Source organism: Arabidopsis lyrata (genome assembly GCF_000004255.2).
Source record: "Arabidopsis lyrata subsp. lyrata unplaced genomic scaffold ARALYscaffold_4, whole genome shotgun sequence".
NCBI classification, from domain to species: Eukaryota; Viridiplantae; Streptophyta; class Magnoliopsida; order Brassicales; family Brassicaceae; genus Arabidopsis; species Arabidopsis lyrata.
In genome coordinates, this window is record NW_003302552.1 from 16167055 (window position 1) to 16191907 (window position 24853).

Genomic DNA, 24853 nt, shown 5'->3' on the forward strand with positions numbered 1-24853 from the left:
TCACGAAAATAACTCATTTAACCCCTAAATTCTTCAAGACACTCTAGTAATTAAACTTATAATTTGGGTTAATCTAGTAACTTTCTCCTTATTTATTTCATACAATATCAAAATTAATCATTTTCATCTTCTCTTTTCAATATGTATTGACTCTGATGGCTTTATGGGCTTACTACAAGGTGTGTTGTGTGTGATCTTTCACTTTTCAACTTTTACACTAGTCTAGATATTAGATTTCGGGTAACTATGAATCTGGTTAACATAGTTATTGAAACAGATAATATAGAAACATTTGGGTAAATGTACACATTTTTAACTCATTTCAAAGATCATCAATTAGATTCATAAGGATTATGAAATAATCAACTTTTTATAAGACTTCCAAGAAGAATGGTAAGCAAAGATCTCAGATTTTACTTGGTTTTCGACAAGTAACCAAATCTTTGTTAGCTATGTCACCAAAGACCAAACGCACGGTTTGACTCATTAGTATCTCCACACTTGGCATACAATTTAACCAAGGTATTAACCAACATAAGCATAACCTTGAAAGCCATGATGGATCAGACGAGCATGAATCAATTTGCCGTGTCCTAAAAGTGCTAAACCTGAACACGCGTGATTTGATGAGGCAGTTTTGTGACGCATGTCAAATCAAAATCAGTCTTGTTTCCTTGGAGGGTCAAGGGCTCAGAAGTAGTTTAAAAAATTGAGATCACAAGTTGGTAGCTCAGCTGATTTTGGCATAGTTCCAAGCATAGTTCCCAAAGGTGACTATTATGACATTTTCCTTCACTCTTTCCCCAAAAAATTCTTTGCTTGTTTGGGAATGGAAAGCAGTCAAGCACACATAATTATGTAGAAATGTCATCATTTGGTTTCACTGCAAAGTGAACTGTATAAATTTGTACACTAGTTATATGTAAAACGTGTAAAAAAAGGTTCCATTATTTATGGAACAAGAAAAAAAATCCTAGGAAATCAATCTGTTGGATCCGGTTATCATTATATTGCCCTTCGAAGTTTGTTTTGGGTACTTGATTCCATCAAAAAAAAAAATGATCCAACTCCGAGAGAAAGAGAGGCGTTTGTCTTTCCTTAGCTAAGAATATGATCATTGACCATTCATAACCTTTTATATCAATTCACCAAAGGATCAAATTTAACAGTAACCAAAGAAATAATGGTTTCATTTGCTTAAAAGAAGAAACTAGCTCTGGCCTAAAGAATCACTATTTACTCCACCAAACCGGCCAGCATATTTATCAGTGAGCTCGGGTTGAACAAGATACCATGCTTCGGGTCACCAACACATTCCACAACTCTCTGCAACAAAGCGGACGCAACGGTGAGTGTTTGTTGTGCACATAAACTTGAAAACAAGTGAAGGACAGAGATACTAACAACATCTTTGATCCCTTGTTCAGACAATTGTTTGAGATCTACAGCTATTTCTCCATCTTTCGGGACCAAGAGAGTGTTGATGTAATATCCAGGCTGCACACAAAAATGATGGTCTTGGATTTTAATATATGTCTGATAAAGAAGACATCAAGAGAGTGTGTATTGATAAGAACCACTCACGGGATTCTTGAGCCGGATATTAGGATCTCCATGAGTCCTATTGAGAGCGTCAGCAATAGCAGTCACAAAGCAGGAAGCAGTGAACCCGCTTGTTTCTCGGTCTTGGCTACCATTCAACAGAAGTACCTGTGACCGAGAGAAGAAATCAGATTGATTTTTTCCACCATTAGTATTTTTGACAAGCTTCAGCATACCTTACGACATGACCTGGAAGAGATAATCTCCCCGACACCAAGCAGAACCTGAAGAACAGAAGAAGACATGTCTATAACAGTTATCACAAGAATAGTAATCCACCATTGTAGCACAAAATTCATTGCGGGTTCTTACCAGTGATGGGCAAACGGAAGTGAAAAGGGATCCCATTGCGTAAACGATACAGTCCACACTTCTCAACTGCTCCAGGACAGTTGGGTTAACTGGTGGGAAGACCTATTAATGGACATAACACAATACATCTGCAATGTCAAATACACCGGGAAAAACAAAGAAATGAAGTAGGGAACTAAAAAGATAAAGCTTCTTTAAGGGAAGTGGGAAACCAGAATCATTAGGGGCAACATTGAAGATATGCAGAACTAAATCTGTATATATAAAATAGAGTAAACAGAGTAGTTAACCTCATGAAGCAGATTATTGCCTTCACTTGACATGTAAAACACTCTCTTTATCTTTGATGGAAGAGCGGAATTCGAACAATGTCTCTACTAGAAACATAGAAAGACAATGTAAGAAAACAAATTCTTCATGTTGCAAAATCGACATTTTCTTCTTGATACAAATATATAGAAAACTTAGTTATCGTGATCATCACAGAAATTCAAGGTGAGATGTTATAATAGAACACCTTGTCAACAGTCTGCATAGTTCCATTGGTCGGGTGAGAGATTTCGTTCTGTCCGCGTATTATAGTCCCATCCTACAAATTGATGTCACAAACAGTAAACTTGATATCAAAATTTTCACCTGAATCTTATTTTCAATTGATCTTTAAACCAAAAAGTCAGCCAGTGTATCGACAGCTAGGATTTACGTATAAATAGAAATACTATATTTTTTCCCACAAAGTGATGCTTTACTGCTTTAGCTGCGATATTGACACTAAATATACCATCAATTTCCATGTCTGTCCACAAACATGGGATTCCAGAACTAGCTGATGGGAATCACATAGAGACCAAGGTTCATACCTGTAATTCACATCCTAGTGTAAGCCTATCATTGGTTGATATCACTGGGAGGACCAAACTGTCACAAGGAATCTCTGAAACACGTGAAAACAGAAAAATCGCAGCATCTAAAGACTGGAAAAATATTCTTGCTCCTGCAAAGAAGAAGTTCCCAATGCTACAGGAAGGGATATAATTGAAAGTAAGCTACTAAACAGGTGAACAAAAATAATACACAATTGAAGCCAAGAAAAAAATCTTCAATACCTTCCATTACTGAAGCAAAATCTCTCATTAGGTCGTCTGAGAATCTGTGTAGTTAGAAACATGTCAAGTAAGAGATGACAGAATAGAAAGGTAAAGAAAAATCTAAAGAATCAAGAAGTTGGAAGTAAAAAATGATCAAACATGAAACCATATGTTTCTTTGTATCAGTTAACATTACCTCATTCTGAAAGTAAATCAAGAAAGCGCGGATTGTTTCACTGTAGGGTCTTGATACACCATCCCACAGAGAATGATTACCTTCTACAATATCGTACCTGTCAAAGTTCCAACTCAGCCAACTATATATTATACAGTACCACCATTGTAGCTAGTAAGAGAACTGTTGTAACTAGTAAGAGCCTAGCAAATAAAATGACATATGAGAAAAAAAAATTTGGGAAAAGAAAACTAACTACAAGTCTACAATGGATAAGCCTGAACAACGAAAATTTCGTTCACAAGAAACTTCTAGGAGTCTGCAGGAATTCACTGTTTATATAAATTCTTTCTACATATTTCTTAACTAAGTTATGTGTGTGCTGTTCTACAGAGTGTTATCGGGAAGAGATGCTCGATTTTCCAAGACCTGAAATGTATAGCTTAAAGAGTAGACTACACTATGTGCATAAAGAAAACAGAGTGGTTGGATAAATTACCAATCTTTCTTGGCCTGATGTGCATCAATAGGTAAGCGATGGCCGAGCAACCGCCTAACAGCAAGTGCCTCTGAAGTACTTTCATCAGACAGCCTTAAACACCTAGAACGTATATCACCAACCGCTGGCCCGCCTATAGCAACGCAGATAGTGAGTTAAGATTACTTGTGGTAAAAACTTTAAAAAGCTAAAACATATAATCTGGGTCTTGTACCATTGTTAGTGAGTTCTAAAACTTACCGAGAACACGAACAATCTCAGCAGTACTTCCTCCATCATCAGAGACAGGAAGAACATGAGCGACTCGGGTTGTTAACTTCTTCAACTCTTCAACCACACCGTTAAATCCAGTGCCGCCTTCATTGCAACAAATACAAGGTTTTATTAATCCAGAGCATACCAAAAGAAGTAACTAAACCAATGTAAGACAAATGATAAAGCTTTGAACTTTGCAACAAACATATGACTCATCTACACAACGCTGCTTCAAGTGGCTCTCCAAATATTTCGATTGACGTCAAATTCTAAGTAATAGATCAAGATCTAAACCCAAATCGACGATCGTTCCACTCAAAAATCATAACTTTAGGGAGACCCACAAAGCAAGGAAGAGGAAGAAAGTGGAACCTGAGAAGACGAGAAGAGAAGGAGGCTCCACGGTGGAGGAAGAACGACATTCAGCCATGAGAGAAGTGGAATTGTAGTAATGGGGCTTGCTGCGGAAGAGAAAATGAAGAGAGAAAGGAGATGGTGCTTTATAATGGACCAGACCCCCAAAATAGCAAATCTCCGCCATTACCGAACTGAAACAGAGAATGATGAAACATCTCACTTCCCTTTTCGTTTTTGTCGATTTTCCCAAGCCTCGGATTTTTCTGTGAGTGACCCAATCTTATTTGTGCATAAACGATATTTATTATCTCTATACTATTAAAAGAGAAGTACAAATGTAATTGGATTGGGTCAAAATCAGAAAATTGACCCGAAATTCTGAAATCGGATCTTTGAAATTTTTTTAGAATATAAATTCGAATTAATAATGAAAAATCGAACTAAAATCAAATGTTTATGGAAATAAAATAAAATTTGATTGTACTTATGGTAACTAATTATAAAATCATATTCCGAACAATATTATACATTAATTACGCATAATATATTTGTTCATATACTTTTGTAACTAATTCCATAATAATCAACATTTTTCTCATTAATTTTGCTTATTTTAGCCAGTTATCATTAATTAAAAGATATCTTACTTGCTTCTAGAGATTTCTAGAAAATTTATCACAACTAACCCATCTATTTTATAAATTAAATAGATTTTTTATTTATTTTAGTCATGTAAATTAAATAGATATGAAATCTATGTAACTAATTTTAATTTAATTAGATTAAATCGAAATTATGGTATTTTCATACTTATAGCTTACCAAAGAAGTTTAATTTTCAAATTATAAAGATTTCTTGAATATGATTTCTAGAATTATTCAACAAGATGATAAATATTTATTCAATTTTGTGAATCATGAAAAATATTAATTATTTTTTAATAATTATATTTCACCTTTCAATCTCTCATCTAACAAATAAGATATATATTCTATTATTCCTATGTCCAAACTCCATTGTGTTGTATGACTAAATAATATTTCCATTAGAGCTGTCAAAACGAGTTGATTCATCCCGTTAAGCCTGTTTTGTAATAGGCAAAATATATTTTGGCATGTAGTTAGTCTGTCCGCACAACCCGCGGGTAGCATATATGAAACACAAACCCGTCGCGCGAATGTATGCTGATTTGCGGGGTTATCCGTGGATTTTGTTTAAATAATTTTAGAGTAACCAAAATTTAAAATTCTACTAAAATAAATAAATTAGAAAAAATTTAGAGATTATAATCTTATATATCATTATATTTATAAATATTATAATTTCATTTATTAAAAGTTTTTTAAACTACCACATGTTGAATAAATTATATTTTTATCAATAAATACTATCATGCAGGTTGATCCGCCAACCCGCGGATGAAAACCGATGGCCCACTGCGAATCAATCTATGTGGCCCGCTTATTTGCGGGTTTAATATATTTTCCCAAATCTGCTCAATAGTGAGATGATTTGGGCTCGACCCGCGGTTTTTGACTGCTTTAATTTCCATGATTCGTCTAATTTTTGAATTCTAAAACATAAAATTCTATTTTGTAAATCATAATTAATAGCTGGCAAAAAAAAATCATAATTAATATGATTGGTTTTGGGTCCAATAAACCAACATTAGTGTTAAATACCAATAGATTTTGGTTTTACTAGTTTTGGTTTTTACATATCCATTCCAACGTAAATATATCTAAAGTTTGTTACAAAATTAGATATTTATATAACATATAAAACTGAATCAGAGTAAACGTTCTAACTCTCATTTGAACGAAAACGAACACTTTCGGTGAATATTAACATTTTAATATTGTTTGAGCTCAAAATACATGCATACATGCATACATCAGATAGTGTTGTATGATGTATGCATGTACAAAAAAAAAAAAAAAAAAAAAAAAAAATAATAATAATAATAATAATAATAATACATGCATACATCAGATATCCACAACTCGGAACTATGGTACTTTGGGATAATCTAAAAAATCACAGGATCTAGTAGCAAGGAGGACAAGCAATAATGATAAGAAAAAAACAAACTCTTTGATATTAAAACCCAAAGTTAATAGAGTGACATTAGCCTTGTGAAGAACGAATGAAACACTCGATCGAAAAACTTCCTAAAAACCTCTAATTTCTACACAAAGAAATATCATAGAAGCCGATATAAAGTATATATAAACTCAAATGAAGTCACACAAAAAAAATCAGAGCCCTAACCCCTCCTAACGTAAACCCAATCACCTTCTGGTAAAAGGGCCTCGACCTCACCAAATTCCGTATTATTTGCAATCACCTCTTGCCTGACATCCACAAATCCTTGTAACGTGTCCGACACGTCATCTTCATCGTCATGAACCACTAATGATTCATTATTTAGCTTGCTCATTCTCTGCTCCCGCGACATCTCCATCACTTCTTCAGTGTGATACTCCCCAACTTCATCATCCTCCTCATCCCATGATTCTTCATCTTCTTCGGAAGACGTGTCAACATTCTTTAACTGCTGATAACCACCATTCCACGGCAAACTTGAACCCTAATCACAAAGACAATAACCAAATCAGAAACTGATAAATATAACTACATTCCATAATACAAAACGATCATCTATTTTCCTAGTTTTTGTATGAGCGTACGTAGGTATGAAAATGTGAAAAACTGCTTCACAAAAACTTACACTATCTTTTTCATTATGACGATGGTACGAACTAGGGATATAGCTCGTCGCTGAGGCCCCCAAATCAAGCTCCGACATGTTTCCGAAAGATTTAGAAACGGTAGTATCCTCTTCTTCATCTTCATTATCAAAATCCTCATTCCATGAATCATTATGATGATGGTACGAACTAGGGATATAGCTCGTCGCCGAGGCCCCCAAATTAAGGTCCAACATGTTTTCGGAAGATTTAGAAACTGTAGTATCCTCTTCTTCATCTTCATCATCAAAATCTTCATTCCATGAATCATCATCTTCTTCGGAAAACATGTCAACATCTGCATCATCGTCATTATCCTCTTCTTCTTCCTCGAAAGACAAATAACCACTCTTTAACAGCTGGTAGTCACCGTTCCACTTCAAACTCGATTCCTAATCATAAAGATTCAGTCAGAGACAATAAAAAAAGTAGCACCTAATTAAATTTACTAAATTCCGTTATACAAAATGGTGGATTACTATTCTAGTTAATGAGCATGGATATGAAAATGGGAAAAACTGCTTTAAACTTACACTATCTTCTTCATCATAATCATCATCATCATCATCATCATCATCATCATCATAATCATTATCATCAATAGCATCATCATCATCACCTTGTTCTTGAATGAAACTCTCTGGAATTTTCGATGATACTTGTCAGTCAAGAAACCAAAAAAGTGCTGATGTTGTAGCTACTTTAGTTGAACTGGAATTAATTACAACGACTATGTAAAATATACTATATAAAACATACCACGCATAGTCCAGTGTTGGCTCGGTTTTTCTTTGACCTCAGAAAGGCACATAGACCAGTGTTGAATCGGTCTTTCTTTGACCTCAGCGACAGGATATTGAGAGGAATTTTCTTCACCAGATTCACCATTGTCTGGCTGTCCGGTCAGGCCTTGGTTAGGCTGCTCGTCAAATATGTCTTTGGTTAACTCTGTCCAGAGTTCAATACTCTGAAAATATAGAAAAGAAAAAACAAATCAAATAAAAGGTAAGTTTTGACAATCTCAACTTACTTTATGGAAAGATCTAACTATCATGAATATTTGTGGGTTTCTAATGGATTAGACCGTGACTAGGTTTCCATAAATCTAATAAAATATCTGATGGAACTGAAGCTTTCTTTCTATCTCTTCTCTCTTGGTCTTTATATTTTCACATCTCATGTAAAACTTTTTTTTACTCTCTTCATATAGTTTAATAAAGAAAAATAATAGTCTAAAAGAACCTTGAAAACCCTAATTCTGTTTTAACTACTAAATACACTAAACAACTAAAATACATAATCTACATCAATTATTAGCATAAACTTTGCGTTCATGATGATGATGATGATAAAAGAACATAGGTTTAGGCTTTTAGCTATTTTCTAGCTCACACAACATAGACAGAACAATAAACTCTTGGATTTTAGGGCATACAACATCAACAAAATATCAAACCAGAAGAACAACAGTACTTACCTTTTGTATCGATTCGTCAACCTTGGTAAATACCAATCCGATTTCATCCATAAACTTATCAAACCATTGGTTATCTTCTACGCCTCCCATCTTGTTTGATTTAACCTGATTGGTACCGTATGAAAATAGAGAAGGGTTTCAAAACCAAAATTCAGTTCTCAAATACTAAATTTTAGTCAACAAAAACTAATCTCCTTGTATAAGCGGCCAAAAAAAAGAGAGTCACGGAAACCCTAATTAGAACGAGAACGACGATTGAATGTCTCAAAAACTATACAATCGCTAAAAGAAAACTTACGATTGGAAAACGTAACCACGTACGCGAGGAAGTTTTAATTAAAAAGATTTGCTTCAGAGTTCAGAGGAATTGGAGAGATAGAGAACACGACTTGGGTTTTGGCGAGGTTTTATAACTTTTTTTCGTTTCTTAATTTATAAGGGTGTATGATTTCTAGAACACATAGGACTAGGACTTCCAATATCCTTTTGATATCATACAACTGCCTGTATATATATTATTTCGTTTTATTTTTTAATATAACTATGGAAATTTATAGATTTGTAAGATACAAATTGAAAAATAAATAAATCAATTAGTAAACTTTTGGTTATTTCATCTCTGAATGCAAACAAAATATTCATTAAGTTTGATATGATTTGTTTTTTTAAAAAACAATTCTGCCAAAACAAATTTAATACTAAAAGTTTTTGAAATATAATAAGTACATATTTTTAAAATATCTATACCAAAAGTAATATCGAAAGTAATATCGTAGGAACTTCTGGGATCTAAATCCAGCGGGATCTGGCAGCTGGATTTGGAGAAAGCTCTGCAAACTCAGACCTATTGCTCGACCCTTTCTTGCTTGTGAAGTTGGTTCTGGAGTGACTGCAAGTTTCTGGCATGACAACTGGACAGGGATGGGTCCTCTCATTGATTTGGTTGGTCGGATTGGTCCACAAATGGTTGGTCTGCCTTCTGATGCGGTTGTTAGAGACGGGTTATCTTGAGTAAGAAATCAAAGGATGGTCTAAATGCCCGTAAAGATCTGGAGTATCTTGGTATTAGAAAGGATTTGCACCCTAGGATTCAAGGGAAAAGAACATATCTACCTGCAGCTCCTTGGTCTCTATCGAAGAAAGAGAAAAAAATTTTATGTAGTCGTCTTGTTGATTTCAAAGGACCAGATGGATACTGCTCAAACATAGCAAGAGGCATATCTGTAGATGAATGTAAAGTGACAGGTCTGAAATCACATGACTACCACGTATTAATGCAACAACTCCTTCCAGTTGCACTTAAAGGTTTGTTACCTAAAGGTCCTAGGCTTGCAATTGTACGCTTATGTGCATTCTACAACCAATTGTGTCAGCGAGTAATTGATATGGAGCAGATTGTGGTAATGGAAGCTGAGGTTGTTGAAACGATATGCATGTTTGAAAGATTTTTTCCGCCAAGTTTCTTTGATATCATGGTTCACTTGACGGTTCATCTTGGAAGGGAAGCTCGGTTAGGTGGACCAGTCCAGTTTAGATGGATGTACCCTTTTGAAAGGTATATGAAAGTTCTGAAAGACTTTGTGAGAAATCCTGCAAGACCAGAGGGGTGTATTGCTGAGTGTTATCTGGCTGAAGAATGCGTCCAGTTTTGTAGTGAATTCTTAAAGAAGTCTACAAACGTACAGGAAAAACTAGATAGAAACATTGACTATGAGAATAGTTCTATACTAGAGGGTCGTCCTATATCCGCAGCCACTTCCATAACTCTCTCAGAAATGGATAAGAAAATAGCTCATCTTGCTGTCATCCAAAATATGGCTGTCGTCGAACCTTATATCGAGTAAGTTCTATACAGTTCTTGTTCTATTATTATTTACAGTTTTATGATAAAGTATCTGATTAAGCTTCTTATTATTAATATTGTACAAGTGAGCACCTTCAGCATCTACAAGACACCAATGGAAGATGCCGACGTGATGCATCAGTTTTATGGGCTATGCATTCTGAGAATTTTGCATCTTGGTTAAAACAGCAGGCAAGTTACATCAAATCTACTATTTTCTGTTGTTATTTCATGTTTTTATGTGTATGTGTCTGATTTGTTATATTTTATTTCTCGTAGATACCAATTGATTCAGACAGACATGGAGAAGTTTTAAAATGGTTGGCTTACGGTCCACGTTATATGGCACGGTCATATACAGGTTACATAGTGAATGGTCAACGGTTTCATACAAGTTTAGTTGATAGGAAAAATCAGAATAGTGGGGTTTTCTATGAGGCAACAGCAGTCTGTAGGGCTAGTGCGAAAGATACTTCACAAGTGGTTGATTTGGTATCTTACTACGGCAGAGTGATAGACATCATACTATTAGATTATAATGTTTTTTATGTTCCTCTCTTCCGGTGTCACTGGGCAGTAATGGGTAATGGAGCTAAGATAGAAGATGGTTTCACACTAGTTAACATGAATCATAGTCAAGTCTCTTTTTTAAAAGATCCATATATATTAGCATCGCAAGCAAAGCAGGTGTTTTACTTAAGGGAAGACGCAGAATCAAGTTGGCATGTTGTTATGCAAGTACCTTCAAGAAGATATAATAAAGATTTGGGTGATGGAATTGCAGACATTGGACCATTACCAGCAAATGTGGACATGGATGTTCACATGGATGAATCTGAAAATGCCCGAACTGATTGTGAAGGCATATTTGTCTGAAATGAAGTCTGTTTGTCATTTACATTGTTGTTGCTTTATTTGCTATGTCTGATGACTACTTGGTAATTATTTTATTTTTAGTTGTGTTTGTTTGGCATTCACATTCTTGTTTTATTTGCTACGTCTGTTGACTGCTTGGTAATTGTTTGATTTGTATTTGTGTTTCCATTTGCTATATATCTGATGACAGCTGCTTCGTAATTGTTTAATTAACCCTATTGTCTTTCATTTATTTCAGGTGAGTTGACATGGGACCAAAGAAAGTAACAAACCGTGGAGGGAGAAAAAAGAAGAAAGATTCTGAAGAGCCAGAATTCTTGGGTACAATAAACCCGCCACAACCTGATCATAACTTACAACACAACCAGCGTCTAGAAGGAGTTCAGCCTTTAGAAGAGCAGGATCAGCATCCTTCAGAAGAGCAGCCTGTAGAAGCTCAGCCTTTAGAAGAGCAGGATCAGCATCCTTCAGAAGAGCAGCCTGTAGAAGCTCAGCCTTCAGAAGAGCAGGCTCAGCATCCTTTAGAAGAGCAGCCTGTAGAAGATCAGCCAGGAGTTAATGATGGGACTGACGAGCACGATCATGTAGCTAAACCTACAGGTAAGAGAAAGCGAGGACCAACAAGATTGAGAGACATCGCCAGGAATCCAAATAGCAGATTAAAGGTTAACTTCACTTTCATGGGAGAACATTATGGTCATGGGTCTGTTAAGTTGTCAACGTATCTTGGTATAATTGTGCGAGAACACGTTCCTGTATCCATTGAAAGTTGGCCAAAAGTCCCTCAGGATATGAAGACAATGCTCTGGATGTCTGTCAAGGTAAACTTTTCTGTAATTTGACATCTATTTACTTAATCTTTCCAGGTTGAAATGTTTTTTTCTTAAAACCTTGATTGATTGCAGTCAAGGTTTGAAGTAGAAGAAGATTACCAAAAGAAAGCATTGATTGAACAGATGGGAAATTTGTGGAGGTCACACAAGTCACGAGTGGTTAGGGAAGTTAATGAAGCTACGACTTTGAAAGAAAGGATGGATCTGCGACCTAAGAATGTTACTGAAGCTGCTTGGCGTAAATTTGTCAAGCTCAAAACTAGTCCTGAGTTTAAGGTATTATTTTCTGAAGTAAGTAAGATTTATGTTTGTTTATGAATAACATGACATATCTATAATCATGTGTTAGGTTGTGAGTGATAGCTATAAGAAAAGGAAGAGCCTACAGATTCCACACACTTGTAGTCGCAAAGGAATGGTTAGACTAGCTGAAGACTTGGTACGCCAAATGCTTTGGATTATTAATTCTCATTAGTTTAACAAGTATTTTGAATGATCTATTTTTTTTATTTGTTTAGAAAGAAGAGAGACGAGAGAAATCAGATCCTTCTGATGTGACAAGAACTGATGTGTGGGTGAGATCGCGTACTAGAAAGGATGGGACACCAGTGAATACTGATGCAGCTGAAAAAATTGTAAGTTATAAGTTATGTACATCGTGAATTTGGTTTTCAGTATAGATTTAGATTTTTGGAATTGTTTTTGATATGTAACTAAATTTGCAGAAAAAGGCAGCTGAACTTGTTAATTCTGTTGAAACAAATGAAGGACAAGATACACTTGTCGAACTATTAGGACCTGATAATCCCGGTCGAATGAGGGCAATGGGGAGAAATATGACTAAGACGAAATTAGCTTGTTTCGAAGTTAATCACAAGTGTATGGTTGAAATGGAAAAGAAACAAATTCATCTCCAGGACAAGGTTAATGAGCTAGAAAATAAACTTGGTAAACTGCAGAACCAGGTAATGCACTTTTGTATTTTTTGTACATTAAGCTGTTGGGTTGTAACATAAATTAAAAGTTAATATTTTTTCTGGCATGTCACAGGGACAAGAAACTGAAGTTGGTGAAAACTCTAGATCTGCTGCAGGGGTAAGTGATTAATAATCCATGAAATTGATTTCTTTATAACTATAAAGTCTGACTTGTTTTTTTCTACTCTAAATCTGCATAGAGTGTTAACAAAAAAGCACAACCAAAGTGTATTTTGATTGACTGGGCTGGTGATGATGCGAATGTTGCTGAGGGACGTATTATATCTACTGATCCAGAGGATGTTGTGAATGGGACACGTTTAGGTCCTTTAGATTATAAAGTTTTGGTTGAGACTGCCACGGTACCAGAAGCATTCCTTTGGAGAAATACTATGGGAATGTCAACAATTGAAGAATCTGTTGGGCATATGATTGCATGGCCTGCCACGAAGTGTGTTAGTCTAGAACAGGGGGTTCAGGAAGAAGACATGGCACCATTAGTAAAGTTTCTAACTTGTTCATTAATTAATAAGTTTATACAGATTGTTGATGATTTAAAATTCTGACATTGTTTTATGCGTTTAACAGGGCACAAGAGCCAATTCTTTGAACAAATGCAAACTACTTGATCTGTCTAACGATGATGTAGTTGTTGCTGAAGGCCGTTGGACCACGCAAGATCGTAAAGCTTTGGTGAATGGACTTTCACTCGGACCAAAGGCTGTAAAAGTGTTTGTTGATGTGGTACATGAAGCCAATACATTCATATGGAGGCCTACAATGGATGTTACATACATAGAAGACTGTTTAATGTCCTTTGTAGCATGGCCTTTCAACAAAGTTGTCTTCGAAAACAACCCAGATGGAACAGGCCGGTTATCTCCTATTCAGAATTATGCATCTACTCAAACAGCTCATGGAAAATCAGCATCATCAAGTCAAAAATCCACAGCAACAGGTTCTAAATCGCAACCAGCTCATGGAAGATCAGCATCAGCAAGTAAAAAATCCGCAGCAACAGGTTCTAAGTCGCATATGCAACCAATCTCAGCATCATGTGAGAAGTCTCCAACAACAGTTCCAAAAGCTAATGCAGTGGAAACTCAAACAGCTGCACCATCCCGGCCTCTTCGAAGATCTCCGGTAACTTATTTTATATGTTCTAAAGTTGATTATGGTTCTGTCTCATTTTACTGTAGTAATTGGTTAATATGGTCAACTTGTCAGCGGAAAAAAGGAGCTATACAGGAAAATCAGAAGTGTATGTTACTGGATATTAAAGAAAGGAAGCAAGTTGTTGCTGAAGGACGGGTGATTTCAACTGATCCAGAGAGACGTGTACACTGTGCTCCTTTGGGTCTTAATGCTGCGCAAGTTTTGGTAGATATAGTCCAGGTAGATGATGCAGCGGTTTGGAGGACATCATATGAGATTGAGTATATGAAAGATGCACTTGGTTCATTTATCGCATGGCCAACTGATAACTTGGTCATGTATTGACTATCGTCCAACTGAGGTAAGTATTTTTTATTTTGATAATTGTGTTTTTGGTTTTTCAGGTGCAAAACTAATATAAGACAGTGTCCATTATTAATTGCAGGGGATGAAGCAACTTTGGTCCAGCTAGCTTAATTTAGGTTAAGACTAGTCTTTATGTATTTTGGATTCAGAATGTTTAATGTTTGGTATGTTGGATTTGGAATTGTTTTTGGTATGTTGGATTCGGAATTGTGTTTGGTATGATGCGGAAGTGTTTTAAGTATGTTGGAATGTTTTTGAGATGTTATAAATGGTTTCATTTTAAATTTACAGGTTATATATATATATATAAGTATATATTACATATGATAGCATGTTATATTTTTAAAGATGGCACTATGAAAACATGAATTAACGCAACAAATATTTGCTATTGTATAGTGATCTATTATAGCACCCAATTTGAATTATCAAAAAAAATTGAAAAAATTCATAAATTGCTATGAACAACTAAATAATGGCAATAAATTATTGCTATGAAAATGTAAATAATAACACTAACAAAGTGCTATTGTATATAAACATACTATAGCAGACAAAATTAATGCTATCGTAGGTGGGACATCTACCATAGCTGCCGAGATCATAGCAGTTGTTATTTCGCTATGTATTATCTATGATAGCATTTTTTCCGCGCTAAGAATGTAAATTTTTCTTGTAGTGATACAATCTAAACTGTTCCACATCCTTGAGTCTAGTATGAAGACAGGGAAGGGTTTCAAAACCAAAATTCAGTTCTCAAATGCTTAATTTTAGTCAACAAAAACTAATCTCCTTATTGTATAAGCGGCCAAAAAAAAAGAGAGTCACGGAAACCCTAATTAGAACGAGAGAACGACGATTGAATGTCTCAAAACTATACAATCGCTAAAAGAAAACTTACGATTGAAAAACGTAACCACGTACGCGAGGAAGTTTTAGAATTAAAAAGATTTGCTTCAGAGGAATTGGAGAGATCAGTGCCATGCTAACCCCTTAAAATAAAGGGCACTTGCCCACAGCCACAATTTATAGACTTGATTTTTAGGCCACATTATTAAAAATATCTTATTGGCTCAGTAGGTTTTAGTAGTCTCATATATGTATTTTGCTTAAAGTTCAATCCCATGTTAGCATGATTCATTTCACTATATAGATTTACAAACTTGATTTTGTATTGTAGCTCACTTTTCTTTTATAATTATTTTAGGTCCTTTAAAAAATAAGTATTGAACTAAATTAAATAGGCCACATTTTATTTTTTATCCCAAGCCCCCAAAAGGTCTAGGCACGGCACTGGGAGAGATAAAGAACACGAGTTGGGTTTTAGCGAGGTTTTATAACTTGTTTTTGTTTCCTAATTTATAAGGGTGTAAGATTTCTAGAACACATAGGACTTCCAATATCCTTTTGATATATATCAACAACTGCCTGTATATATATTATTCCGTTTTAAAATACAAATTAAAAAATAAATAAAGCAATTAGTAAAATTTTGGTTATTTCAAATTACTCTGAATGCAAACAAACTATTCATTAACACTTTCATTAATCCTTCTTAAATCGTTATTTAAAAAAGTCATTAAAGTATTTATAATTTTAATTTTGATCTATTAAAATATTTATGATATTCCTTAAAAATCTTAAATTAAATTATTTTTAACTGTTTCAAATTAAAATATTTATAAGTTTATGTTAGCATATATAATTATGAATTTCAAATAAAGAATTGTTGGAAATTGAATATAAATATTTAAATAGTTATAAGGATCATAACTCATTCTATTATATAATACATTATATTTAGCATGTCGCCTATTATATAAATATATCTGTTTAAAAAACATTAGAGAATTTATAGTTTTTAACTTTTTGATCTATTAAGTATTGATGATATCTATAAAAATACCAAAAACAACTATTTTAAAATGTTCCAAACTAAAATATTTTAAAAGTTTATTGTAGTATATAAAATTATACATTTTAAATAAGAAATGTATGAAAATAAATATAAATATTCAAATTCTGATCCGTTACTAAGTCAGAATTTTTGTTTAAAAGAAAAATATTACTCAAGTCTGATAACCCGTTACAATTTAATCTTCATAGATTGAACAATTTATATTCGTTTTTTTTTAATTCATATTTTGGCATATGCGAAAAAGTCTACTTTTTTTTATTATATGGATGATATGATGATTTATTTGTTTCACAAAAATAGAATTATATAAAGATGAGAGGTGAAGTATAATGATTACAAATTTATATGGTAAGTTTTTGATTGGTGACTCTTTCTAAAAAAACTAATAATTTATTTTCTTTTTTATAATTTAGTTAAATTAAATAAATTGCATAAATTAGTATTTGATTTGTTTATTTTTAATGAGATGAACTAATTTTCTCTTTGAAATTTTATTTTCAATGGCATACCTATGTGGCTATGTAATATCTTACAAAGGCCAATGTTACTATCTATTATGTACTTCCCAATTAATAGTATAAGATAAACAAAATTCAACAAACCTATAAAATTTTGTTAGAATAGTATATATATTTAATATCTTTTTTCTTTTCTTATAATATTGACTAGACTGGATTTTTGGAAGGACAAATTATTGAGTGGGGTTTGTAGAAATTCCATTTACAGTTATACTAGTATTTAATTAATATAGTATTGGTCCTTTTAAAAGTTATATGAATAGCTGCCAAAAAAGTAGGTAGCGTAATAGTATTACTGTGAAGTATTTAACTTTGAAATTCAGATTAACAATAATAAATGTATCTAATTTCAGATTATTAAAAATAATTATTTATGCTTTGTAACGTAAAACATATATATGAGTTAAAGTTGATAATGAAAAATAAAAAAAAACCGTACCGTCCAAGAAATAACATAGGCTTGCTGTCCTTATACAATTTCGGTAGAACCTACATATTTGAATCATAAAAATAAATTATTGTGTTAGTCGTTGATAATCACATATACATTGCTTAAACTAAAATTCAAAAACTAATAACTTCATGATCCTGATGTATATCCCTAAAATTAAAACTTACTTGCCAACCAACTCAGAGCCGTACTAACGTATATGTGCATCGGAGGCGAACATAAAAAAGAAAAAATTAAAAAATATATCATCGTTTGTGAAAAAGAACTACACTAATAAACAAAATATATTGTAATAACATTTTAAGCTTTATGAATCCAATCTAATCAAACATGCATCTTCCATCCCTACGTTACGATTAATAGCCAACTATTTAATTTTTTTGTTTAAAATTATTCAAATAATACAAAGTACTCTTACAGAAATCATAATGAATAATTTTGTAATTTGAATATGTCGTCAATTTATACATAGAGAAGACTAAAAAAACAAATTTGCATCAAAAAGTTTAGATTTGCGATTTAGAACAAGGTGATAATTAATTATTGTTCTCCCCCAACCACTGTTTTAAAGGAGTTCTCTTGAATTATCAGTTTAATGTGGTAACTTATCAGTAAATTAATTATCAACTTAATGTGGTAACTTATCATAAGCAGCCAAAGACTCAAAAGTATGGACTTATGTTTGTTTCTAATTGTTTAGAATCTCAACTTTGAATGTGTGAATTGTTTTTGTAAAATTTTTGCTTAGTTTTTTTGTTTAATTGTACTTATGTTTTGCTCATTTTTTGCTTAATTTTTACTTACTTTTGTTCAATATTTTTTCTTTTGATTATTTAAATTATTTAAATATAATAACATATTGATAAATGTGTAGTTACAATAAAAAATTTGCATCGAAAAAATTTAGATTGGTGATTTAAAGCAAGGTGAATAGATTAGTTACTCTAATTTTTTTTTTCTTTGTTTCAATGTTTAATTCAATTTGAAAAATTTAACTAGATTATAATTTATAAATTCTATTGTTGTATGCATGGATTTATGGTTGTAGTTGTTATATACAAAAGTTTCTGTATAGACCATTCAAAATATATTTTTTAAAATTGAACGTAGGCGAAAGTTTATTTTCTCTTCATGTAAGCACGGCCTGAATCAACTTCAACGGTGTTAAGATCACCACTTTTGTATTGTCCCGACGCAATCCAAATCTTCGATATAGACATCTCTTCTGCTCTTTTCCTTAACGCCGGATCCCACACGTTTATTGCTTTCGTTCCGTATAATTTTGGTGTGGATTCCTTAGTACTTATGATCACATACTGATCATATTCAAACATAATACACAGTAATTAATACGATAGAAAACTAGACATGCTTTCTGATCAGTCGTCTAGTAATAATTAGAAGAAAAAAAAATATCATTTCTATTCTTGTAAAACTCTCTCACTTTTATATAATAAGAAACAAGAAATTAGAAACAAAGAGATAGAAAGCATAAAATTGAGTTTGTGATATAAGATGGTTAGTTATTAAACATAGAAACACAAAGTTGAATCAGTTTAAAAGGGGGTAACAATCAAGCTATTAAATATTAAATCTGTAGTTTGATTGTAAATTTTTAAAACATTATTCGGATTTTGGTTTTCATTATTTTTAAGCTTACAATGAAATCATTAAACATATATGTGTGGACTCTCGATTTTAATTTCGGATAGGTTTCAGTTTTAGTTTACATTAACCATATATAGGCAAAATGGTCCTCAAAATACTACATTACCATACAATTGTAGTAAAATCAGAAAGGCATTTCCAAATTTGGTAGAAATGAGAAGGTTTTTGATAATTGTGGTAGAAATGACTAAATTCCCTACTTTATACATAAGTATGTAAGATAAATGTGGGAAAATTGAAACCTTTTTATGTCAGCGGGAAATTTGAAACTTTAATCTATCAAGCAAACCCATAGGAGTTTCTTGATTAAATAAATTGTCTAGCTAGTGCCAAAAACCTTCTATCATCCATCCGTATGAGATTCTTTTATTAAAAACTTAAATTAAAGCTAATTAATTATTTGTTCCTTTTAACTAGTTTTCTGATTAAAAACAAAAAAAAAAAAGTAGAACAAGGAAACATCCTTTCTCTATCATATCTCATTGAGAAATGCCAAAACATCCTTGTTAATATCTTACAATAACTCTTTGGAAACAAGGAAACTTATGTACTGTAAGATATTAACAAGTCTCTTTGAGATGAATGCCAAAACCTTAATCTACCATCTAAAAGAAGACTATTACAAAGTGGGAATAACACAACAGCCGACTTTAGGTATTCCAAACAATTCATTGGAGAAAATCTTGTTAACCATATCCGTATGGAATTCTAACACAAATGGATAATATTAATTAAATTGTTAATAAGAATTCTCTTGTATAGAGAGACTAGTAAATTAAAGTAGTACTTAGATTCGATTGATTGACAAATGACAAATTAACTACCTTGCCAGCCTGTATGTACCAATAGCAACCAAATTCACCACGTTCTTCAACGGGTTTAAAGGAAAACTACTCAACCCCAAAACCATAACAAATTAAAAAAAAAAAAAGAGAACAATAATAATCAGCAAGATTGACCGTCGGAGTAACACCGGAGCCGCTTCATAGGAAAATCATGCCGGAAACCACCGTGAGCTGCGGCTGCGGCATGCTGCCACTCCTCAACGAGCAAGCCATTTATAAGCTCGACTTGATGAACCCCATTTCCATCTCCAAGCATACCAACCACGGCACGGCCTGGTGGTTTGGACTTCCGACGACCGGCGCCGACGGGAACGTTCCGAAGTGCACCACCGGCGGTCCAGTAACGGTGGCAGTCTTTACAAAAGTGTCGAGGCTGATTAACGTTATAGTTATTGAAGTAACAGAACTTTGTCTCCATGCTCTTGCATCTTGGACATGCTATGATCTTGTCTGGACGCTTCTCGGCCGTCAGATCCGATGATGATGATGATCTAACGGTTGTTGTAGCCTCTTGCTCCGGTGGTTGTTTCTCTTCTTCATTTTTTATTGTCTGAGAGTTAAATGCAATGGTTTTGCCAAAGAGTTTAATCCCTTGAGAATCTTGAGTCGCCATGAAAATATGAAGAGTGTGGGAAATAGCTTATCAAAAGTCTGTTGCAGGTAAGAAATAGAGAAGACGTCTTTTTATAGAAATATGATAGTATTAACTTTTTGCAGGAATGGAGAAGAAAAGTGACTGAAGTTCAAGAAGTGGAGATTAAAATATTTATTTGTTTACAACTTTTTAAAAGCATATAGTTATAGGCGCATTCATCGCTTTATTTTACTTTACTTTTGGGTCTAGAATTCACATCTACACGTAAAACACGAATAACAATGCAGATCAAGCTACAAAGCTTTCTTTAAAAAGCTAATTATTTAAAAAGCTAATTATTTGAAAAGTGGAATTGGTAAGTAGTGTAAAACCATCATCGAGTCCGTAAGAGCATAGACAATGGCACATGTGTGAGTGTGGGTGTGAATAATTTTTTATTATTATAATTAAAGAGAGAAAGAAAAGAAAGAGAGAAAAGACAGAGAGAGAGATAGAGAGAGTGCAATATTTTTCTTTATTTTAATACTCACACCCAAGTGTAAACTTACACCCAACATACAACTTCTACACAACTTTTCTATTTTTTCTCCTTTTTATATTACTCACACCCAACCAAAAATTGTACCATTGTGTATGGTCTAAAGTAAGTAATAGAGCACAGAAGTCTTATCAACACGTTTTCCTTTTTTTTTGTCCACTTACTCGATAAAATATGAATATACATTTATTACGTAACAATTTTTAGACTAGTGGACGTTGAACGTGATCCAATTAAAATAAGCTTAAATTTACACTAGAAAGAGATTCTATATCCATGAGCCATCAATTCACATCCATTTTTGAGTCTATGTCGTTCATGGATTATCGACGAGTTAGAATTTCAGGGTTATCGAAATTATAGATCCCCTTAGATTAGTTAGATATATTTTCTTTAAATATTAAATAAATGTCAGAAAGTATATTATAAACGAACAAGGTAGTAAATAGTGACAATGTAAATGTGTTCGCAGAAGAAAGATCGTTTACCTCTGATTGAATTAGAGTTTTTGGATGATTTGGCTCAGTTTTTTGGAGCTCATTCTTTTGTATAGGCCTTTACTTAGTTGTTAAATGGCCTTGTTGGTTGTATCGCGAGAGTGGAGTTGTGGTGCTCACTTTCTCAGTTGTTGTATGTTTGAGTTTTTATTTGTAATGTTCGTTTTCCCATATATATAATATCAGTTGACAAAAAAAAAATGTGTTGGTAAGACTTTTGCGTTCTAGTAATATTTTACGGATTTGATAATGATTTCACAGTGCACGAGTCACGAGTTCCACTTTTCTATAACTTTAAATAATTAGCATTAGGTTTGAAATGCAACTCTCTAGTCTGTAGATACCTAGGAGTCTTGCCCCATAGATATTTTCTTTTAAAAAAAAATTGGATGTATTTGTGTGTATTTAAAACCCAATCAATACTGATCTTTAAGATTGAATTCATCTTCTTCTCTTTTTTTTTGGACCGCAGGATTGAGATAATTATCTTCAGAAGAACTATTTTTTTTACTTGAATTAAAGTATAATTTTAGATGTGATCTAAGACAAAGCCGTCAAAAAAGAAAAAGTTGGTAATAAGTCAGTGTTGCGTAGGAAAAAGAGAAGAAAAGAAGAGTATGAGCTTTTGAGACAGAGACATCCTTATTCAATATTTCATCTTTCTTCCTTTTTTTTTTAAAGCATCTCCAATGCCCAACTTCATTTTTTTTTCTATTTTAGAGATGACTCTATTTTAGAAGAAATATAGTTGATTTTGCTCCATTGTATGCCTTTAAAATAGAGTTAGCTTTAAAATAGAGGAAAAGTGTAGAGATTACTCTATATATAGAGTAAAAAAGAAGACTACTCTATATTTTTCTCTATTTTAAACTTTAGAGGAAACTCTATTTTAGAGACATATATTGGAGCAAAATGCCTCTAAAATGGAGTCAACTCTAAAATAAAGAAAAAAATAAAGTTGGACATTAGAGATGGTCTTAGAGCATCTCCAATGGTTAAGAACCAATTGGTTCTTAAGCTTGGATCTTAACAATTATTTATATTAAAATTTTGCTATTTCTAAGTTAAGAATGAAATGAGAGTATCTTAATAAATTAGTCTTCTAATGGTTAAGAACCAATTGGTTCTTAAGAAAAAAAAATTCAAATTTTTGTATTACTTGCAAAACATGAACATCTATGACAATGTTTCATGAATCTATACACACACAGAGAGGTGTTGGTTGAAAGAAGAAACTTGCCCAACATTGGACATTGATGGTGTTGAAGCAGATATTGAGTATCCCTGCAAAAGTTCAAGTAAACAATTAAAATTAGCTCTAATATCCATTACAGTCGACATTTACTCTTTACTTTAAAACTAGTACTCATTTTACGACCAAGATCCAATGATAACAAACTAGGTAATCAAAAGAACAATCATGGAAACAAAACTCTGAACAGAGAAGAAGCAAACTCACATCACAGACATCTGGAACCACTACCTTGGATTCAGTCATTTCTCCTACAAACAAAGCAGAAATAAGCTATACGAATCAAACCACTAATAAAACAAAAAAGACATCTTTTAGCAATACAATTATCAAAGGATAGAAATTGAAGCAAGACTGGAACATCTATGACAATGTTTGTAGATTGTGAAACTCAATCCAACGGTTCCATAACTAGGTTAGATTTTCTCACCAAATCAAATTGAATTTTCTACAATAAAACTGGAACAATTGGGTTTATAGATCTCACAAACATCAGAGAGAGAACATATTATACAAATCAAAGGAAACTTACAATAAGAAACGAAACTAAATGAGGAAGATCAAAGAAAGAAGCTTACTTGAGATGAAGAAGAAGAAGTCTGAGAGATCAATTACCAGTTTCTCAAACAGATCAATTACCAATTCTCAATCTGACCACATCAATTCTTACTGTTCTACACATCAAACGGATCATAGAATTCTAATTTTACATTACCCTAATCCCAATTCTAAGAACCCTAATTTTGCATTACCGTAATCCCAACTTTAAGAACCCTGATGATAACAACGGATCATAGACGGATTTTGCATTACCGTAATCCTAGTTCGACGGAACCACCGGAATCAAAGAGATCGCACACCCTCATTTTTGTCGACAAAAGTCTCTCTCTCGACAGAGATGAAAAACGCAAAAAAAAAAAAAAAACACAACTCAATAATTTTTTTTTTTGGTTTTGTTTTTTCTTTCCTCCACTCAGATGCTGACACGTAACAACATCTTAACCTTAAGAAAAAATCTAAGCTAAGATATAAATCTTAGCTTATTAATCTGTTTTGAATTATTTTTTTGTGTTTAATCCTAAGATATTTAGTTAAGATATACTCTAAGATATGCCATTGGAGATGCTCTTAGCTCTAAAGACTTCTCGTGGGTCCTCAACAAGTTAGATCATAAACTATACGAATTGTTTTAAATTTTAATTTTAATATTTTTTGTGTGGCAGTTCCAAGTGGCCAGATTGCAAGTATGGTACATGTTTCCATGAACCGGTTCAAAACGAATCAGATTGTCAATAACTGGATCGGTATATATTATATTGATACCGAGAAAACATAAATGACATAGGTCATTTTACCAATAATCACGTAAGTCTGATAAATTCATGATCAAATCTAATCTTCATGGACTGATCATCATCGATGATCTCTGCTATATTTGAAGAGCCAGGGAGTATTTGAATGGAAATTGCTTTGAGAAAAAAGATAAAGCAAAGAAAAGCACTTTTCTGAAAATATGCCACTTTCAATTAACCTAATCCCATATTCGGTTGACGTATAAATAATATAAAGGAAGTAAAACTAAGGAAAGTGTTAAAAATGAAAGGAAAAAAATTAAAAAAGAAAGAAGAAAAGAAAAAGTTAAAGAAAAAAGAGAACGTTGTTTTTAACAGAACAAAAAAAAAAGGAGAAAATTGATCGACGTTGATCTCTCTTTTTCTTTCTTTGAGTTTAATTTCATATTCATCTTCCCTTTAAATTATATGATTTTTCATTGGTATCTTTCTAGTCATAAAGAACAACTTTTACGTATGGAAAAAGCATAGGCTTTTGTAAATTAATAAAAAGAAAAAAAATCGTTGTGATTTGAGGTTTACCGATGATGTTTTTCTTTTTCAAATTCACCAAATTTAAATAACATTCACTAAAAATTTACCATGACTTGAGCGTTCCATAACAAACGTACACATTCAACAGATTTAAGTATACGGTCTATCACCATTCACTCT

At 33.1% G+C, this 24853-nt stretch overlaps 4 protein-coding genes and 1 long non-coding RNA gene across 6 annotated transcripts; 1 reads left to right on the forward strand and 4 right to left on the reverse strand.

Annotated features, from left to right (window-relative positions):
* Window positions 1-1074: 1074 nt before the first annotated feature.
* LOC9317388 (uncharacterized protein YNL011C) lies at window positions 1075-4557 on the reverse strand. 2 transcript variants are annotated; one of them, XM_021029876.1, is made up of 13 exons: window positions 4304-4554; window positions 3917-4033; window positions 3677-3809; window positions 3199-3295; window positions 3021-3064; window positions 2775-2931; window positions 2432-2503; window positions 2205-2288; window positions 1915-2016; window positions 1779-1826; window positions 1585-1710; window positions 1405-1497; window positions 1075-1326 (listed from the first exon to the last, which is right to left on the reverse strand). In XM_021029876.1, the coding sequence occupies exons 1-13, from the start codon at window positions 4470-4472 to the stop codon at window positions 1237-1239; spliced, it is 1332 nt and encodes a 443-aa protein (XP_020885535.1). In that variant the 5' UTR covers window positions 4473-4554; the 3' UTR covers window positions 1075-1236. The 2 variants fall into 2 exon arrangements, with proteins under 2 accessions (XP_020885535.1, XP_020885536.1); XM_021029877.1 differs by having other exon boundaries at window positions 1075-1497; window positions 4304-4557.
* Window positions 4558-6296: 1739 nt separating this feature from the next.
* LOC9317389 (protein bfr2) lies at window positions 6297-15988 on the reverse strand. Its single transcript, XM_021029072.1, has 6 exons — window positions 15467-15988; window positions 8516-8620; window positions 7780-8005; window positions 7572-7696; window positions 7020-7430; window positions 6297-6878 (listed from the first exon to the last, which is right to left on the reverse strand). The coding sequence occupies exons 2-6, from the start codon at window positions 8603-8605 to the stop codon at window positions 6555-6557; spliced, it is 1176 nt and encodes a 391-aa protein (XP_020884731.1). The 5' UTR covers window positions 8606-8620; window positions 15467-15988; the 3' UTR covers window positions 6297-6554.
* Window positions 13551-14851, forward strand: LOC110229560. The gene is made up of 3 exons (XM_021030116.1): window positions 13551-14187; window positions 14272-14560; window positions 14645-14851. The coding sequence occupies exons 1-2, from the start codon at window positions 13825-13827 to the stop codon at window positions 14542-14544; spliced, it is 636 nt and encodes a 211-aa protein (XP_020885775.1). The 5' UTR covers window positions 13551-13824; the 3' UTR covers window positions 14545-14560; window positions 14645-14851.
* A 3897-nt stretch (window positions 15989-19885) lies between the features above and the next one.
* On the reverse strand, window positions 19886-20706 carry LOC9317391 (cyclic dof factor 4). Its single transcript, XM_002881278.2, has one exon. It carries the CDS (start codon window positions 20576-20578, stop codon window positions 20066-20068), a length of 513 nt encoding a protein of 170 aa, XP_002881324.1. The 5' UTR covers window positions 20579-20706; the 3' UTR covers window positions 19886-20065.
* A 1953-nt stretch (window positions 20707-22659) lies between these two features.
* On the reverse strand, window positions 22660-23785 carry LOC110228865. Its single transcript, XR_002332339.1, has 3 exons — window positions 23426-23785; window positions 23055-23098; window positions 22660-22879 (listed from the first exon to the last, which is right to left on the reverse strand). It is a non-coding gene; the product is annotated as an uncharacterized LOC110228865 (long non-coding RNA).
* Window positions 23786-24853: the final 1068 nt, after the last annotated feature.